General features: G+C 40.4%; 1 protein-coding gene across 1 annotated transcript in view; it reads right to left on the bottom strand.

Moving 5' to 3' along the window:
- NAF1 (nuclear assembly factor 1 ribonucleoprotein) overlaps window positions 1–11792 on the bottom strand; it is a 45007-nt gene extending 33215 nt beyond the window's left edge. Inside the window, exons 1-2 of the mRNA XM_006892772.1 lie at window positions 11416–11792; window positions 6316–6478 (exon numbers count right to left, since the gene is read on the bottom strand). Of these exons, the coding sequence (XP_006892834.1) occupies window positions 6316–6478; window positions 11416–11792 (540 nt within the window). The remainder of the gene's footprint in view (window positions 1–6315; window positions 6479–11415) is intronic.
- Window positions 11793–12372: the final 580 nt, after the last annotated feature.

The following is a 12372-nucleotide window of genomic DNA, read 5'->3' as shown; positions in this document are numbered from 1 at the left end:
CTGCATACAGATTGAAAAGGTATGGAGAAAAAATACATCCGTGACGGACCCCTTTCTTGATTTTAGTGAGGGTTTTTTGATATTATTCTAACAAATATGTTTTCGTTGTTATGTGCTATCAAGTTGCCTGCAACTCACAACAACCCTATGTGTGACAGCCCTAAACCCAGCTCTATCCAGTGCCAATTTTATTGTCTCTGACACACCTACTCCTATCACCCCAGTCACTGAATCAATCCATCTCATTAAGAGTTTCCTTTCCTGCGCTATCCCTCCACCCTCTCAAACATGCCATCCCTCTCCAAGGACAGGTCTCTCCTTGTAACATGCCCAAAGTATGTCAGACTAAGCTTCAGAATCTTTGCCGACAAGGAGCAGTCTGGTTTAACCCTCCCTAGGCCGAACCTGTTTAGCTATCAAGACTTACGGTTTAATGGAGTTTCATAATGCAGTGCACTAATAATACTGTGTCTAATGCCTCTGTTCTACCTCTTAGTTTGTGGCATAAGGAGTATGAGCTACAGTTTTTAAAACTTGTAAAATATAATCTAATATTCAACAAGTGCATTAAACTAGGATTTCTTTTGACTGTTGAATTATAATTAGTGATCTTAAGATTTTTAAAAGGCACTAATATTAAGCAAAAGTACACAGGGAGGATTAACATTGGGAATATTGCTTATATTTTGTTAAGCATTTCTGTTAGTTCATGAAATTTCAACAAAGCTACCATCCAGTTGACAGTTTACCACATAAAAGCAAATAAACTCACAAGAATAACCTTGCAAACATAATTTCTCAAGTGCATTCAGGCTTAATTTTAACTGGTTTTGGTCAAATGTTCTTCTAAGTGGTATAGCACTGGTCTGTCCATTTGCTGTACAGAGGTAACACATAGTTGCTGTGACAATGATGTGTCAAATGTGATAATGGTTACCCACGGTGGACAGTGTTTTGTGGAGCTCCCTGATTAAAACAAGCTTGTAAGCAGGAGTGGCATTCACTTCCAAAATGGTTTGCCTCCAGAAATTATGAACTTAGAGAAACAACAAAAGTTCAAAGTGTTCAGGTCTTTCATTCATAGGGTCGCTATGAGTCATCTATGACGCGACAGCACTTAACAACAATATACATCAGTGGCAAGAAACTGCAGTGCAATCCCTAAGGCACACAGTTCATGGCCACCAGCTGCTCCACGAGAGAAGGATGGGCAATCCAACCCCCATGTCATTAACTGCCTCTGAAAACCTGCTGGAGGGTCAGCTATGGGTCAGTTCCAACTCTAGGGTACAAAACAATAACAATATAAATCAGTGCTCTGGTGATCTAGTGGTGAGAAAGTTGAGCTGCAATCCCAAAGGCACACGGTTCAAATCCACCAACTGCTCCATGGGTAAAAGATGGACAATCTCTTCTTGTGCACCCAGAGGGTCAGTTATGGCATGATTCCGACTTGACAGTACACAACAATATACATCACTCTATTTTAAGTTACTCTAGAATAACTTTTCCCTAATCTAAATAATACAAGCTCTTAAAAAAATCAGGAATTAAAAAAAAAAAGTTTAAATCATCTAACTTCACTTTTTCTAAATGCAATTCACTTAAAAAGAATGATTTCTACTGCTATCTATATCACTCACCACTTACTTGTCAGTTTTCCGTACTGACATGTCTTGCATATTGCTGTGATGCTGAAAGTTATGCCACTAGCTATTTACAATACCAGAAGGTCTCAGCAGAAACTTTCTAAGACAGACTAAGAAGCAAGAAGAGCCATGCACTTTTTAAATAAGCAGCTCTCAAAAACACTATAAATAGAAGAATACTGTCTTTTACAGTACAGGAAGATGAGCTACTCAGATTCAAAAGCCCTCAAAGTATGACTAGGGAAAGCTGCCTCCTCAAAGTAGTCTACCTTAACAACAGTAAGTAAAGTTTTCACCCAATGAAGAACCTACATTTGATAAAATGAGAAAACTGTTGCAAACATCCATTAATAAGTGGAACGTGAGATGTATGGCATGAATCTACAGAAAGTGCAAGTTGTCAAAAATTAAGGTGAACAACATAAAGATCAACATCCTAAGCCTTAGTGAGCAGAGACGGACTGTATTGATAAAGGTTATTCTGAGTCAGATAATCCCATGATCTACTACTATGTCAGGATTGACAAAGTGAAAAACAGCAGTGTCACATTCATCACAAAAAAGAGCATTTTAAGAATTGTCTTAAATAAAAGTTGTTAGTGAAAAAATACCCATGTGTTAAACAAACAAACAAACAAACAATAAAGGCCTGCCAATGATTAATGAGCAAAAATGTCTTAAAAAGATTGATCCAAGCTGTGATATTTTCCCTTCATAATCGCAAGCAGAGGGAAGACAGAGGGACACGCCACCGGGCAGAACTGGAAGCCGCACAGGCAAAATCGCGGGCCAGCCAATAGAGAAGCCACTCGCAACAAAAGCTTTTGCCATGCCCACAGGTAGAAAAGCCCAAAGGCCGAGCCAAGATGGGTCGGGCCCGAAGACCAAGAAGAAAAATAGAATCTATACAGGAGTTCTTACAGGACACATCACCTTCCCTTCGGAGATAGGACAACTAAACTTAAGAGACACTGGTCAAGCATAAAAAATTGTCAGCAGTTGACATGTTTGGAATCACAGAAGCCAAGAAAGCTTCAGATAAAAGCTGTCAGATCAAGGGTTGGAAAATGGAAGATAAATTCTGAAGGAATTTGGTAGAAGTGAAAGGATATCCTGGTGGAGGGTGGAGCTGGGAAATAAGTGGGTCAAGGCACTGGGCTAAGGGCAGGGACAACACTGTAACTAATGGTTAACTCCACAATGAGGGATTTATCTTTCACTGCTCCATAAATTGCTTGTCTGTCAGATACTCCTCTAAATCTGAACATTGAGATTAAGACAGTCTAGGAAGAAGGACTGGCCATCCACTTCTGAAATAGGCCTATGAAAACCCTATGTATGACAGAACACACGTAGACTAACACGCAGACTAAACCTAGGTAGAACTTTCAAGTATAGATATACAAAGGAAGAGGATTAATTGTAAGCAGACACCCGTGATTGGAACATGGAATGTGAGAACCATGAATGTAGGAAAATTAGAAATTGTTAAGAAAGAAATTGAACGCATAAATATTGACATACTAGGGATAGGAGAGATGAGATGGACCAGCATTGTGCATTTTGAGTCAGATGATCATATGATATATTACTCTGGAGATGAAAAGGTGAGAAAAAATGGGGTTGTTTTCATAGTTAAAAAAGTAATTTCTAGATCCACCTTGAAGTACAACATTGTGAGTGACAGGATTATATCCATACACTTACAAAGAAGTCCAGTGAATACCACTATCATTCAGATATATGCACCAACAACAAGAGCCAAAGAAGATGAAATAGATGATTTCTAACAACTTTTACAGCCGGAGATAGATCGAACATGCAATCAAGATGCATTGATAATAATGGGCAACTGGAACGCAAAAGTTGGGAAAAGAGAAGAATCAGTAGTTGGAAAACATGCACTTGGTGACAGAAATGAGTCTGGAGATAGAATGACTGAATTTTGTACAATCAATGACTTATTCATTGCAAATACGTTTTATAAGAAACATAAACGTAGGTTATACACATGGATTTCACCTGATGGTATGCATAGGAATCAGATCGATTACATCTGTGGGAAAAAAACCGCTGGAGAAGCTCAATATAATCTGTGAAAACTAGGCCAGGAGCTGATTGTGGAACAGACCACCAACTACTCATATACAAATTCAAGATGAGGCTGAGGAAAATTGAACTGAATCCACAAGAGCCAAAATATGACTTTGATTTCATCCCACCTGAATTTCAGAATCATCTCAGGCACAGGTTTGGGGCCTTGAACACTAACGAGCGAAGACCAGATGAGCTGTGGGAGGATGTTAAATGTATCATGCAGGAAGAGTGCAAACAGTCATTACAAAGACAGAGGAGGAAGAAAAGACCAAAATGGATGTCAGAAGAAACTCTCAAGATTGCATTGGAACATAGAGAAGCCAAAGCACAAGGAAGAATTCAAGATACTAAAGAGCTGAACAGAAGATTCCAAAAGGCAGCATGGGACGACAAAGAAAAATATTACAATGAAATATGCAGGGAGCTAGAGTCGGAAAAGCAAAAGGGCCGAAATCGTTCAGCATTTCTTAAGCTCAAGGAATTGAAGAACAAATTCAAACCTAGAGTTGCTATAATCAAGGATGCTGTAGGCAGAATATTAAATGATCTAGGAAATATTAAAAGAAGGTGGAAGGAATATACTGAGTCATTGTATAGAAAGGAATTGGCAGATACAGAAAAATTTAATGAAATAACATATGAGCAAGAGCTATGGTGATGAAGGAAGAAGTTCAAGCTGCTTTGAAGGAAATACCAAAAAATAAGGCCCCAGGAATAGACGGTATACCAATTGACATATTTCAGCTAACAGACGCTGCCCTGGATGTGCTCACCAAGTTGTGTCAAGAAATCTGGAGAACCACCACTTGGCCAACTGACTGGAAGAGGTCTATATTTGTTCCCATTCCAAAGAAGGGTGACCCCACAGAGTGTGGAAACTATAGAACAATATCATTGATTTCACATGCAAGCAAGATTCTACTGAAGATTATCCAAAAACGACTGGATCAGCACATCAGCAGAGAACTGCCAGAAGTCCAGGCTGGGTTTAGAAGGGGTCGTGGTACTAGGGATATTATAGCTGATGTTAGATGGATCTTAGCTGAGAGCAGAGAATACCAGAAGAATGTATATCTCTGTTTCATTGATTATGCAAAGGCATTTGACTGCATGGATCATAACAAAATGTGGCTGACTCTGAGAAGAATGGGAATCTATATTTGGACGAAGAGGCAGTCGTCAGAACAGAGCAGGGTAACACTGCATGGTTCAAAATTGGGAAGGGCGTAGTTCAGGGATGTGTCCTATCTCCATACCTTTTCAACCTGTATGCAGAGCAGATCATCCGAGAGGCTGGGCTCTATGAGGACAAGTGTGGCATCAGGATTGGTGGAAGATGTATTAACAATCTGCGTTATGCAGATGACACAACCCTGCTTGCTGAAACTGAGGACGACCTCATGCACTTGCTGCAGAGGGTCAAGGACTGCAGTCTTCAGTATGGACTGAGGCTCAATGTCAAGAAGACAAAGATTCTCACCACTGGACCAACTGGCAGCATCAGGATGGATGGCGAAGAGATTGAGATTGTTCACAGCTTCAGTTTGCTCAACTCCACGGTCAACACTCTTGGCACCAGCAGCCAGGAAATCAAAAAACGTATTGCAATGGGAAAGTCTGCCTTTAGGGACCTCTCTAAAGTACTCAAGGGCAACGGTGTGTCTCTGGAGACTAAGGTGCGTCTGATACAGGCCATGGTCTTTGCAATTACTTGTTATGCATCGTAGAGTTGGTAAATGACCAGGGAGGATAGATGGATAATGGATGCCTTTGAGCTGTGGCACTGGAGAAGAGTATTGAATGTACCATGGACTGCCAAGAAAACAGATTCACCCTGGAGAGGGTTAAACCAGGCTACTCCTTGGAGGCAAGGATTCTGGGGCTCTGTCTGACATATTTTGGACATGTTGTAAGAAGGGACAGGTCCTTGGAGAGGGACATCATGTTTGGTAGGGTGGAGGGACAGCACAGGAGGGGAAGACCCTCTGTGAGGTGGACTGATTCAGTCACTGGGGTAATCGGGATGGGTGTGTCAGAGGCAGTGCAATTAGCACAGGATTAGAGCAGAGTTTAGGGCTGTTGTACATAGGGTCGCTATGAGTTGCAAGTGACTCAATGGCACATAACAACAACAATCACAAGCATGGCAGAAATGGCAAAGACAGGATACACTGAGTAAGGGTTAGATCTTTTGCACATAAGGTAGCTATGAGTCATAGTTGGCTTGACAGCCACTAACAGTAACATTTCCTGAGCCTATTTTTTTTTCACTTGAAGCTAAAAAAAAGTCCACCAAGAAAGCGTATTTTAGACAAAAGAACAACAAAAGCAAGCTAAAGTCAATACCCTAGCAAAATTAATTCTCAAATGTTAGGGCTAAATCACTTTAAAAGTTCTCGTGATCAATTCTTTTACTTAAGAAAAACCATAATGTGGCAGAAGCATGTCTCAATAAAAAACTAAAAATAGCACCAAAATTTATGCAGTTATTGACCACCAAATGCAATCAATCAGTACATCATACATTTTAAAACAAGAAAATGAAATAGTAGTAAAAGTAAATACTTACATCAAGAAGTAACTCATCTTTTGTTTTAAGAGGAAAATTCTTATTCTCCTTCTCATTTAGTAAGTCATCTTCTCCATCTGACAGCACTGGAGGCAGTGACATACGTGAAGAAGAAGATAAGGAGGAAGATGAGGAGGAACTGGAACTATCTGAATCAGTATCGCTGTAGGGGAAAAGGTTAAATATTTAGTGAAATATTATTGTAATGATAGTAAGATTATTCAACTTGAAAATATCTACCACTCTTGCAGGTTCAACTAAAAGTCTAGCATTTTAATGCGAAATACAGTATATTAAAATGTTACAGTACTTGGAAAATTCTTTTAATACATGTTTTCTTAACTCCTGTTTTAGTCGAAATCTTCTCACTAGAGTATTTTCATATTCTAAAGATCTACCTTGCTAAAAATTAAGCAGAATAAAAATGAATGTTAAAGGGAGCCCTGGACAAGAACCACTCATAACGCCCAATAATCACATTAATCATCACTAGTTTCTCCTCAGTCTTCAGATAAACTGAATAATTCAGCATGCTGAACATGTTCCCCTCTGAAAACTCCTTTGGTTAACTTTCACAGCAATGCCTGTTACCAGTAATCCTCCTCTCATGTTTAAATATAATTTAGAGGGGCTTGCTCCCCTATAGTCTCTTACATATGCTATTTTTTTCGGATTCTATCTTCACTTTCTCTTCCCTCTCTGTACTCTCCATCTGTATCATATCCTTTCCATTTATGCTGATCATTCTGTAGGTGCAATTAACTACTAAAGCTTTAGCCTTGACAATTCTAGATACCAACTATAAGCTACGGATGCGTAATAGCCATCTCTGTATCAATGATCTGCACTACATTCATACTTGCAGAAAGTTACAAACAGGAAGATTCTCTTCACTCACATTCCTGAGTGGAACAGAGTGTTCAAACACATTCAGAGGTGCCTTGGACAAGCCTGATGTCTGTTTCCTGAAAGGTCTTAGTCTTGTAAACTTATGGAACAGTTCTCTGCATTCTTGCCATCACCCTGAGTCAGAATCAACTTGATAGTAACAAACAACTCTTTACTACTCTGTGAGAGTAAGAGTGTGTGTGTGTATTTTCATTGCTGGGATAATTTTCAACTATTGCATCTCTTAATTAATGAAAAATGTCCCATCTTCTGATTGGGAAACATTCTTAAAATTCCATTTCTTCATTCCAGTTTCACCCCTACAATGACCTTTTTTGGGTTTTCATTTCTTTTTCACTCATTTTTCCATAACAGTTATATAATTATTGTCAGCACTACCCTATTTTCACAAAAATAACTTCTTTATTCTGCTACTCTTCTCTTTGTGACTAGTGTCTCTCACCTTAAAAAAAAAAATCTTCCATGACTAGGTATTATACAGAAAATACAGTAGTATACATATATGCAGAGAACTCATTACTTAGACAATGCTGAAATATTTACATATAAAGTATCAAAGTAGTCTGTAAATTAAAATATCTCCATAAAAGAAACTAATATTCCTATTAAAAATGTTAATGACAGTTAAATCTAGGTTAAACCTGAACATTAGAGAGCAAGATAAAACTGCTCAATCTAATTATGAGTATATGTTGTTTTCCACCTCGACAGAGAACTACCAGAAATACAAGCTGGTTATAGAGAGGCTATGACACTAGGGACATCGTTGTCAATGTTAGATGGATACTGGCCAAACGCAGAGTACCAGAGGACTGTCTTTCTGTGTTTCGCTGACTATGCAAGCATTTGACTGTGTGTATTACAACAAATTGTGGCTAACCTTGAGAAGAATGGGCATCCCAGAACAACTGATTGTGCTCCTGCGAAACCAGAAGGCAGTCATGAAAACAGAGCAAGGAAATGCTGCATGCTTCCTAATCAGAAAAGCAGTGCATCAGAGATGCATCCTTTCTCCATCCCTTTTCATCTGAGAGGCTGGACTTTAAGAGGAGGAATGTGGCATCATAATTGGAAGAACACTTGCCAACAACCAGTGTTATGCAGATGACACAAACTTGCTTACTGAAACTGATGAGAGCCTGAAGCATTTGCTGCAGAGGATCAAAGACTGTACTCTGCAATATGGACTGAAAAGCAGTATCAAAAAAACCAAGACTCTCACCACTGACCCCACTGGTAGCATAACAGTAGATGGAGAAGAAACTGAGATTGTGAACAATTACAGCTTGCTCAACTCCATGATCAACACTCTTGGCATTGTTGACTGCCTTCAAGTTAAGCAAGACTCAGTGACCCTATGAACAAAAGACCTGAAGCCCCTTTATAACTACTGACATTTATCAAAGTTCACAGTTTCCGGAGGCATGTTGTTTAGGAAGTGGATGCCATCCCTGATTCCAAACTCTTGGCACTAGCATCCAGGGAGTCAAAAGATGGAAAAAAAATCAGGAAAATCTGTTGTCGGAGACCCCTTCAGAGTGCTGAAGACCAAAGATGTCAGTCTAGAGACTAAGGTGTACCTGGTCCTGGATATAGTCTTCCCAACTACTTACTATGTATCAGAGAACTGGACAATTACCAAACATGACAGAAGAATTGTTGACTTTGATTTGTGATGCCGAATAAGAGTACAGAACATACCACAGACTGACAAGAGAACAAGCAAGTCTGTCCTAGGGAGAGTGAAGTCAGGTGTTCCTTGGAACTAAGGATTTTGAAAATGTATCTCACATATTTTTGTCATTTGCTAGGAGGGACCAGTCCTTATAGAATGACATCATGCTTGGAAAGATGGAGGGTCAGTGCAAAAGAGGAAGACCCAGGAGGAGATGGACTGACACAATGGCTATGGTAATGGGGACAGGTGTGTCAGAGACAGTGAGACTGGTTCAAGATAGGGCAGAATTCAGAGCTGTTTGTTCATAAGAGTTGCTGTGAGTCATAGTCGACACAAATGTGCATAACAACAGTAAACATCTAAGTGTTCATAAAGTTTGTATCCTTTCTTCATACCTATTCAATCTGTATCACACCTATTCAATCTATATGGTCAACAAACAGAAGGGCTTCAGGGTAGGAAGAAGACTCACCAAAAACCTGTGTTATATAGATGACACAATCTTGCTTGCTGAAAATTACTATGATTTAAATGCTTGCTGCAGAAGATCAAGGACTACAGCCTTCAATATGGATTGTATCTCAACAGATGACAAAATTTCTCACCACTGGACCAATAAGCAACAAACATCAGACAGGTGGAGAAGAGACTGAACATGTCACTAATTTCATCTTACTTGGTTCTACAATTAACACCCTTGGTACTAGCAGTCAAGAGATCAGGAGACACACTGCACTATTAAGGATGTCTTCAAATTATGAAAAAACAACATAAGCTTGACGATTAAACTGTGCCTGAGTCACACCATGATCTTTTCAATCACTTGAAACGCATCTAAAAACTAATTGGTACTTCTGAGTTGTGGTACTGGACAAAAGCAGAGAATATCCCATGAAATCCCAAAACAACATATCCTGGAAAACAGTACAACCAGAATGTTACTTGGAGGCTAGGATAGTAAAGATTCAACTCATACACTTTGGTATGTTGCTAGGTGAGGCTATTACTAGGAAAGGGACATCATGCTGAAAAAGGGAGGGAGACTCTCAGTAAGATGAACTGACATGGTGGGCTATAACAACAGTCTCCAGTGTGTTAGAAATGGTGAAGATGACACAGGATATAGAATAGGGTTAAGATTTGTTGTTCACAGGATCGCTATGAGTCATAATCGACTAACAAAAACAAACATCTTTCTGGTATTCTCTGCTTTCAACCACGACCTGAGATCTGCAATGTTGTTCCACATCCACAGCATCTCCAGAATATAGCTTGACTTTCTGGCAGTTCCCTGCTCATTTACCGTTCCAGCCATTTTTTGCATAATTATCAGCAAGATTTTACTTGCATGTGACATTTATGATATTGTTAGTTACTTTCATTCTGTTGGATTACCTATTTCTGGGATGGGAACAAATATGGATCACTTCCAGTCAATAGGCCATAAATTTCTTGGCATAAACTAGTGAACATGTCGAGGGCTGCAATTGCTGAAATACATCAACACTCAATAATGACCTCTTCTAAAACTGCCCCAATCTCAAGGCAATTACAGAATTTTCTGAATCAAAAACAACTCAAAACTGACATACTACTAGGTTTCCATGTAGGAGGTTATTCATCTTTTTCCTATTGAGTTGCTAGTGGGTTAGCAATACCTATAGGGTATGCCATCAAACTCCCTAGTTTCCAAGGAAATTTGTAGGAAGGTACACTGCTAACCTAAACGTGGCACCTCAACAAGGGTTAAAAGCCACCTGCGGCTCCTAAGATGGCTATTCTCCAGTAAATTTATAGCCTCTGAAAACCTGCTAGAGGGTCCGCTATAAATGAGTTCTATCTCAAAGTGCTTCCCCGCACCCCTTCCTGAGACAAAGTTTCACCATCTTGGGCTCCACTTGGCAAATCTGATTTGATGGCACTCAACAAAATGAAAAAAAGAAAAAAAAATGTAGTTTTAACTAATTTCATGAGCACGTGCTCTCAGGATTCTACATATTAACTAACAATTGTCAGGTGCCAATTAAGAAACACACTAATTCTTTTCCCGATCTTCACTCAACTCAAAAACAGCATAAAATACAATTCTTTTCCTGATCTTCACTCACTCAACTCAAAAACAGCATAAAATACAATTCTTTTCCTGATCGTTATTCACTCAACTCGAAACCAGCATAAACTACAACTACAAGTTATAAAAATTAAAATCTGACACAAAACTCCAATGTTACAACTTCAAATAGGTGAAACAAAGTTGTCCTGAAAGTAATGTAATAACCTAAGATTTTCCATATTCTAAATAAAAATCTGATCCTTTCAGATTATCAAGTTTAGACATTCAAGAAGTGCTGTGCAGCGCGAAAAGGGAGATAACAAACATGTCTACAGGTGCAGCCGGCGCATGGGACAGAGCCTCCCTCCCGCGCCCACGAGGGCATCGTCTGGGTCATCAGCCCGGGCTTCTCCAATCACAAACCCTCTTCCCGGAGCTCCGCAGCCCCCAAGCACCCAACCTGTCTGATTCTGAGTCCGAGTCCGAGTCCGAGTCCGAGTCCGAGGTCTCCAAGGAGTTAGGAATGCGAACTGGTCCAGCCGCAACCTGAGCCGTGACGCAGTTCCCGCCAGGTGGTGGTTCCGGCAGCCACTGTGAGGCCGGGTCGCCGTTGACCTCGGCATCCACCGAGGGCTGAGCTGCTAGCTCTCCCGCAGGCCTCGCCTCTTCTGTCTGCCCAGTGGTCGATGATGCCCCAGCCGCTTGTAGTGGCGGCTGTGGTTCTGGTTCTGGAGGGAGGCCCGGAGTCGGTGCCTCCAGCCGATTGTCAGAACCAAGACCCGTGCCATTGAATTTCAGTGTCTCCAGCTGGACGGCGGCGGCTTCCACTACCTCCATTACGCCGCCCCAGCCAGGACGCTCACGTTTTGGATCTTCAGACAAGCCTGAAGTCGGTAGGCAAAGACAGAAGATGTGCCTACATCCAAGTTCCCGCGTTCCTCCTGTAACTACAAGAGAACCAGTCCGGAAAAGCAACAGGATTGTTCACTTAGCGTCACCTCCGGTGAAACGTATGACGTCATGACGCAACGGCGGCCGCCGGGGGCGTGGCGTACTCCGAAGCTCTGAGAATTGCACCATCTGAAAGTTGGGACAGCGTTTGAGTTCTGTCGCCCTTGGGAAAGTCTGGGATTTCTTGTTGCTAAATCAGCGTCAGGGCTACTTTAATCAGATAGATGAAGGAGGTAAACAGAAGCGCTTTGCTCTGTGATCAGAAACTTGTTCCAGGAAGTCTTAAAGAACAAACTGGTAACTTCATTGAAGTTAGATGAAATTTAAAAAAAAAAGATGAACATTAAGCGCATTCACTATTTCAAAAAATTCACTACGCTTGTTGTATTTAAAAAAAGCAAATAAAGGGGTAAAACAAAGCACTGGAGAGAGTAATGGTGGATGGAAATTGTTTGTTAATGTTAGG

Source organism: Elephantulus edwardii, unplaced genomic scaffold (genome assembly GCF_000299155.1).
Source record: "Elephantulus edwardii isolate Elephantulus edwardi_28Jun2011 unplaced genomic scaffold, EleEdw1.0 scaffold00119, whole genome shotgun sequence".
NCBI classification, from domain to species: Eukaryota; Metazoa; Chordata; class Mammalia; order Macroscelidea; family Macroscelididae; genus Elephantulus; species Elephantulus edwardii.
Note: the sequence above shows the minus strand (reverse complement) of the source record. Positions and strands in the feature narration are given on the sequence as shown.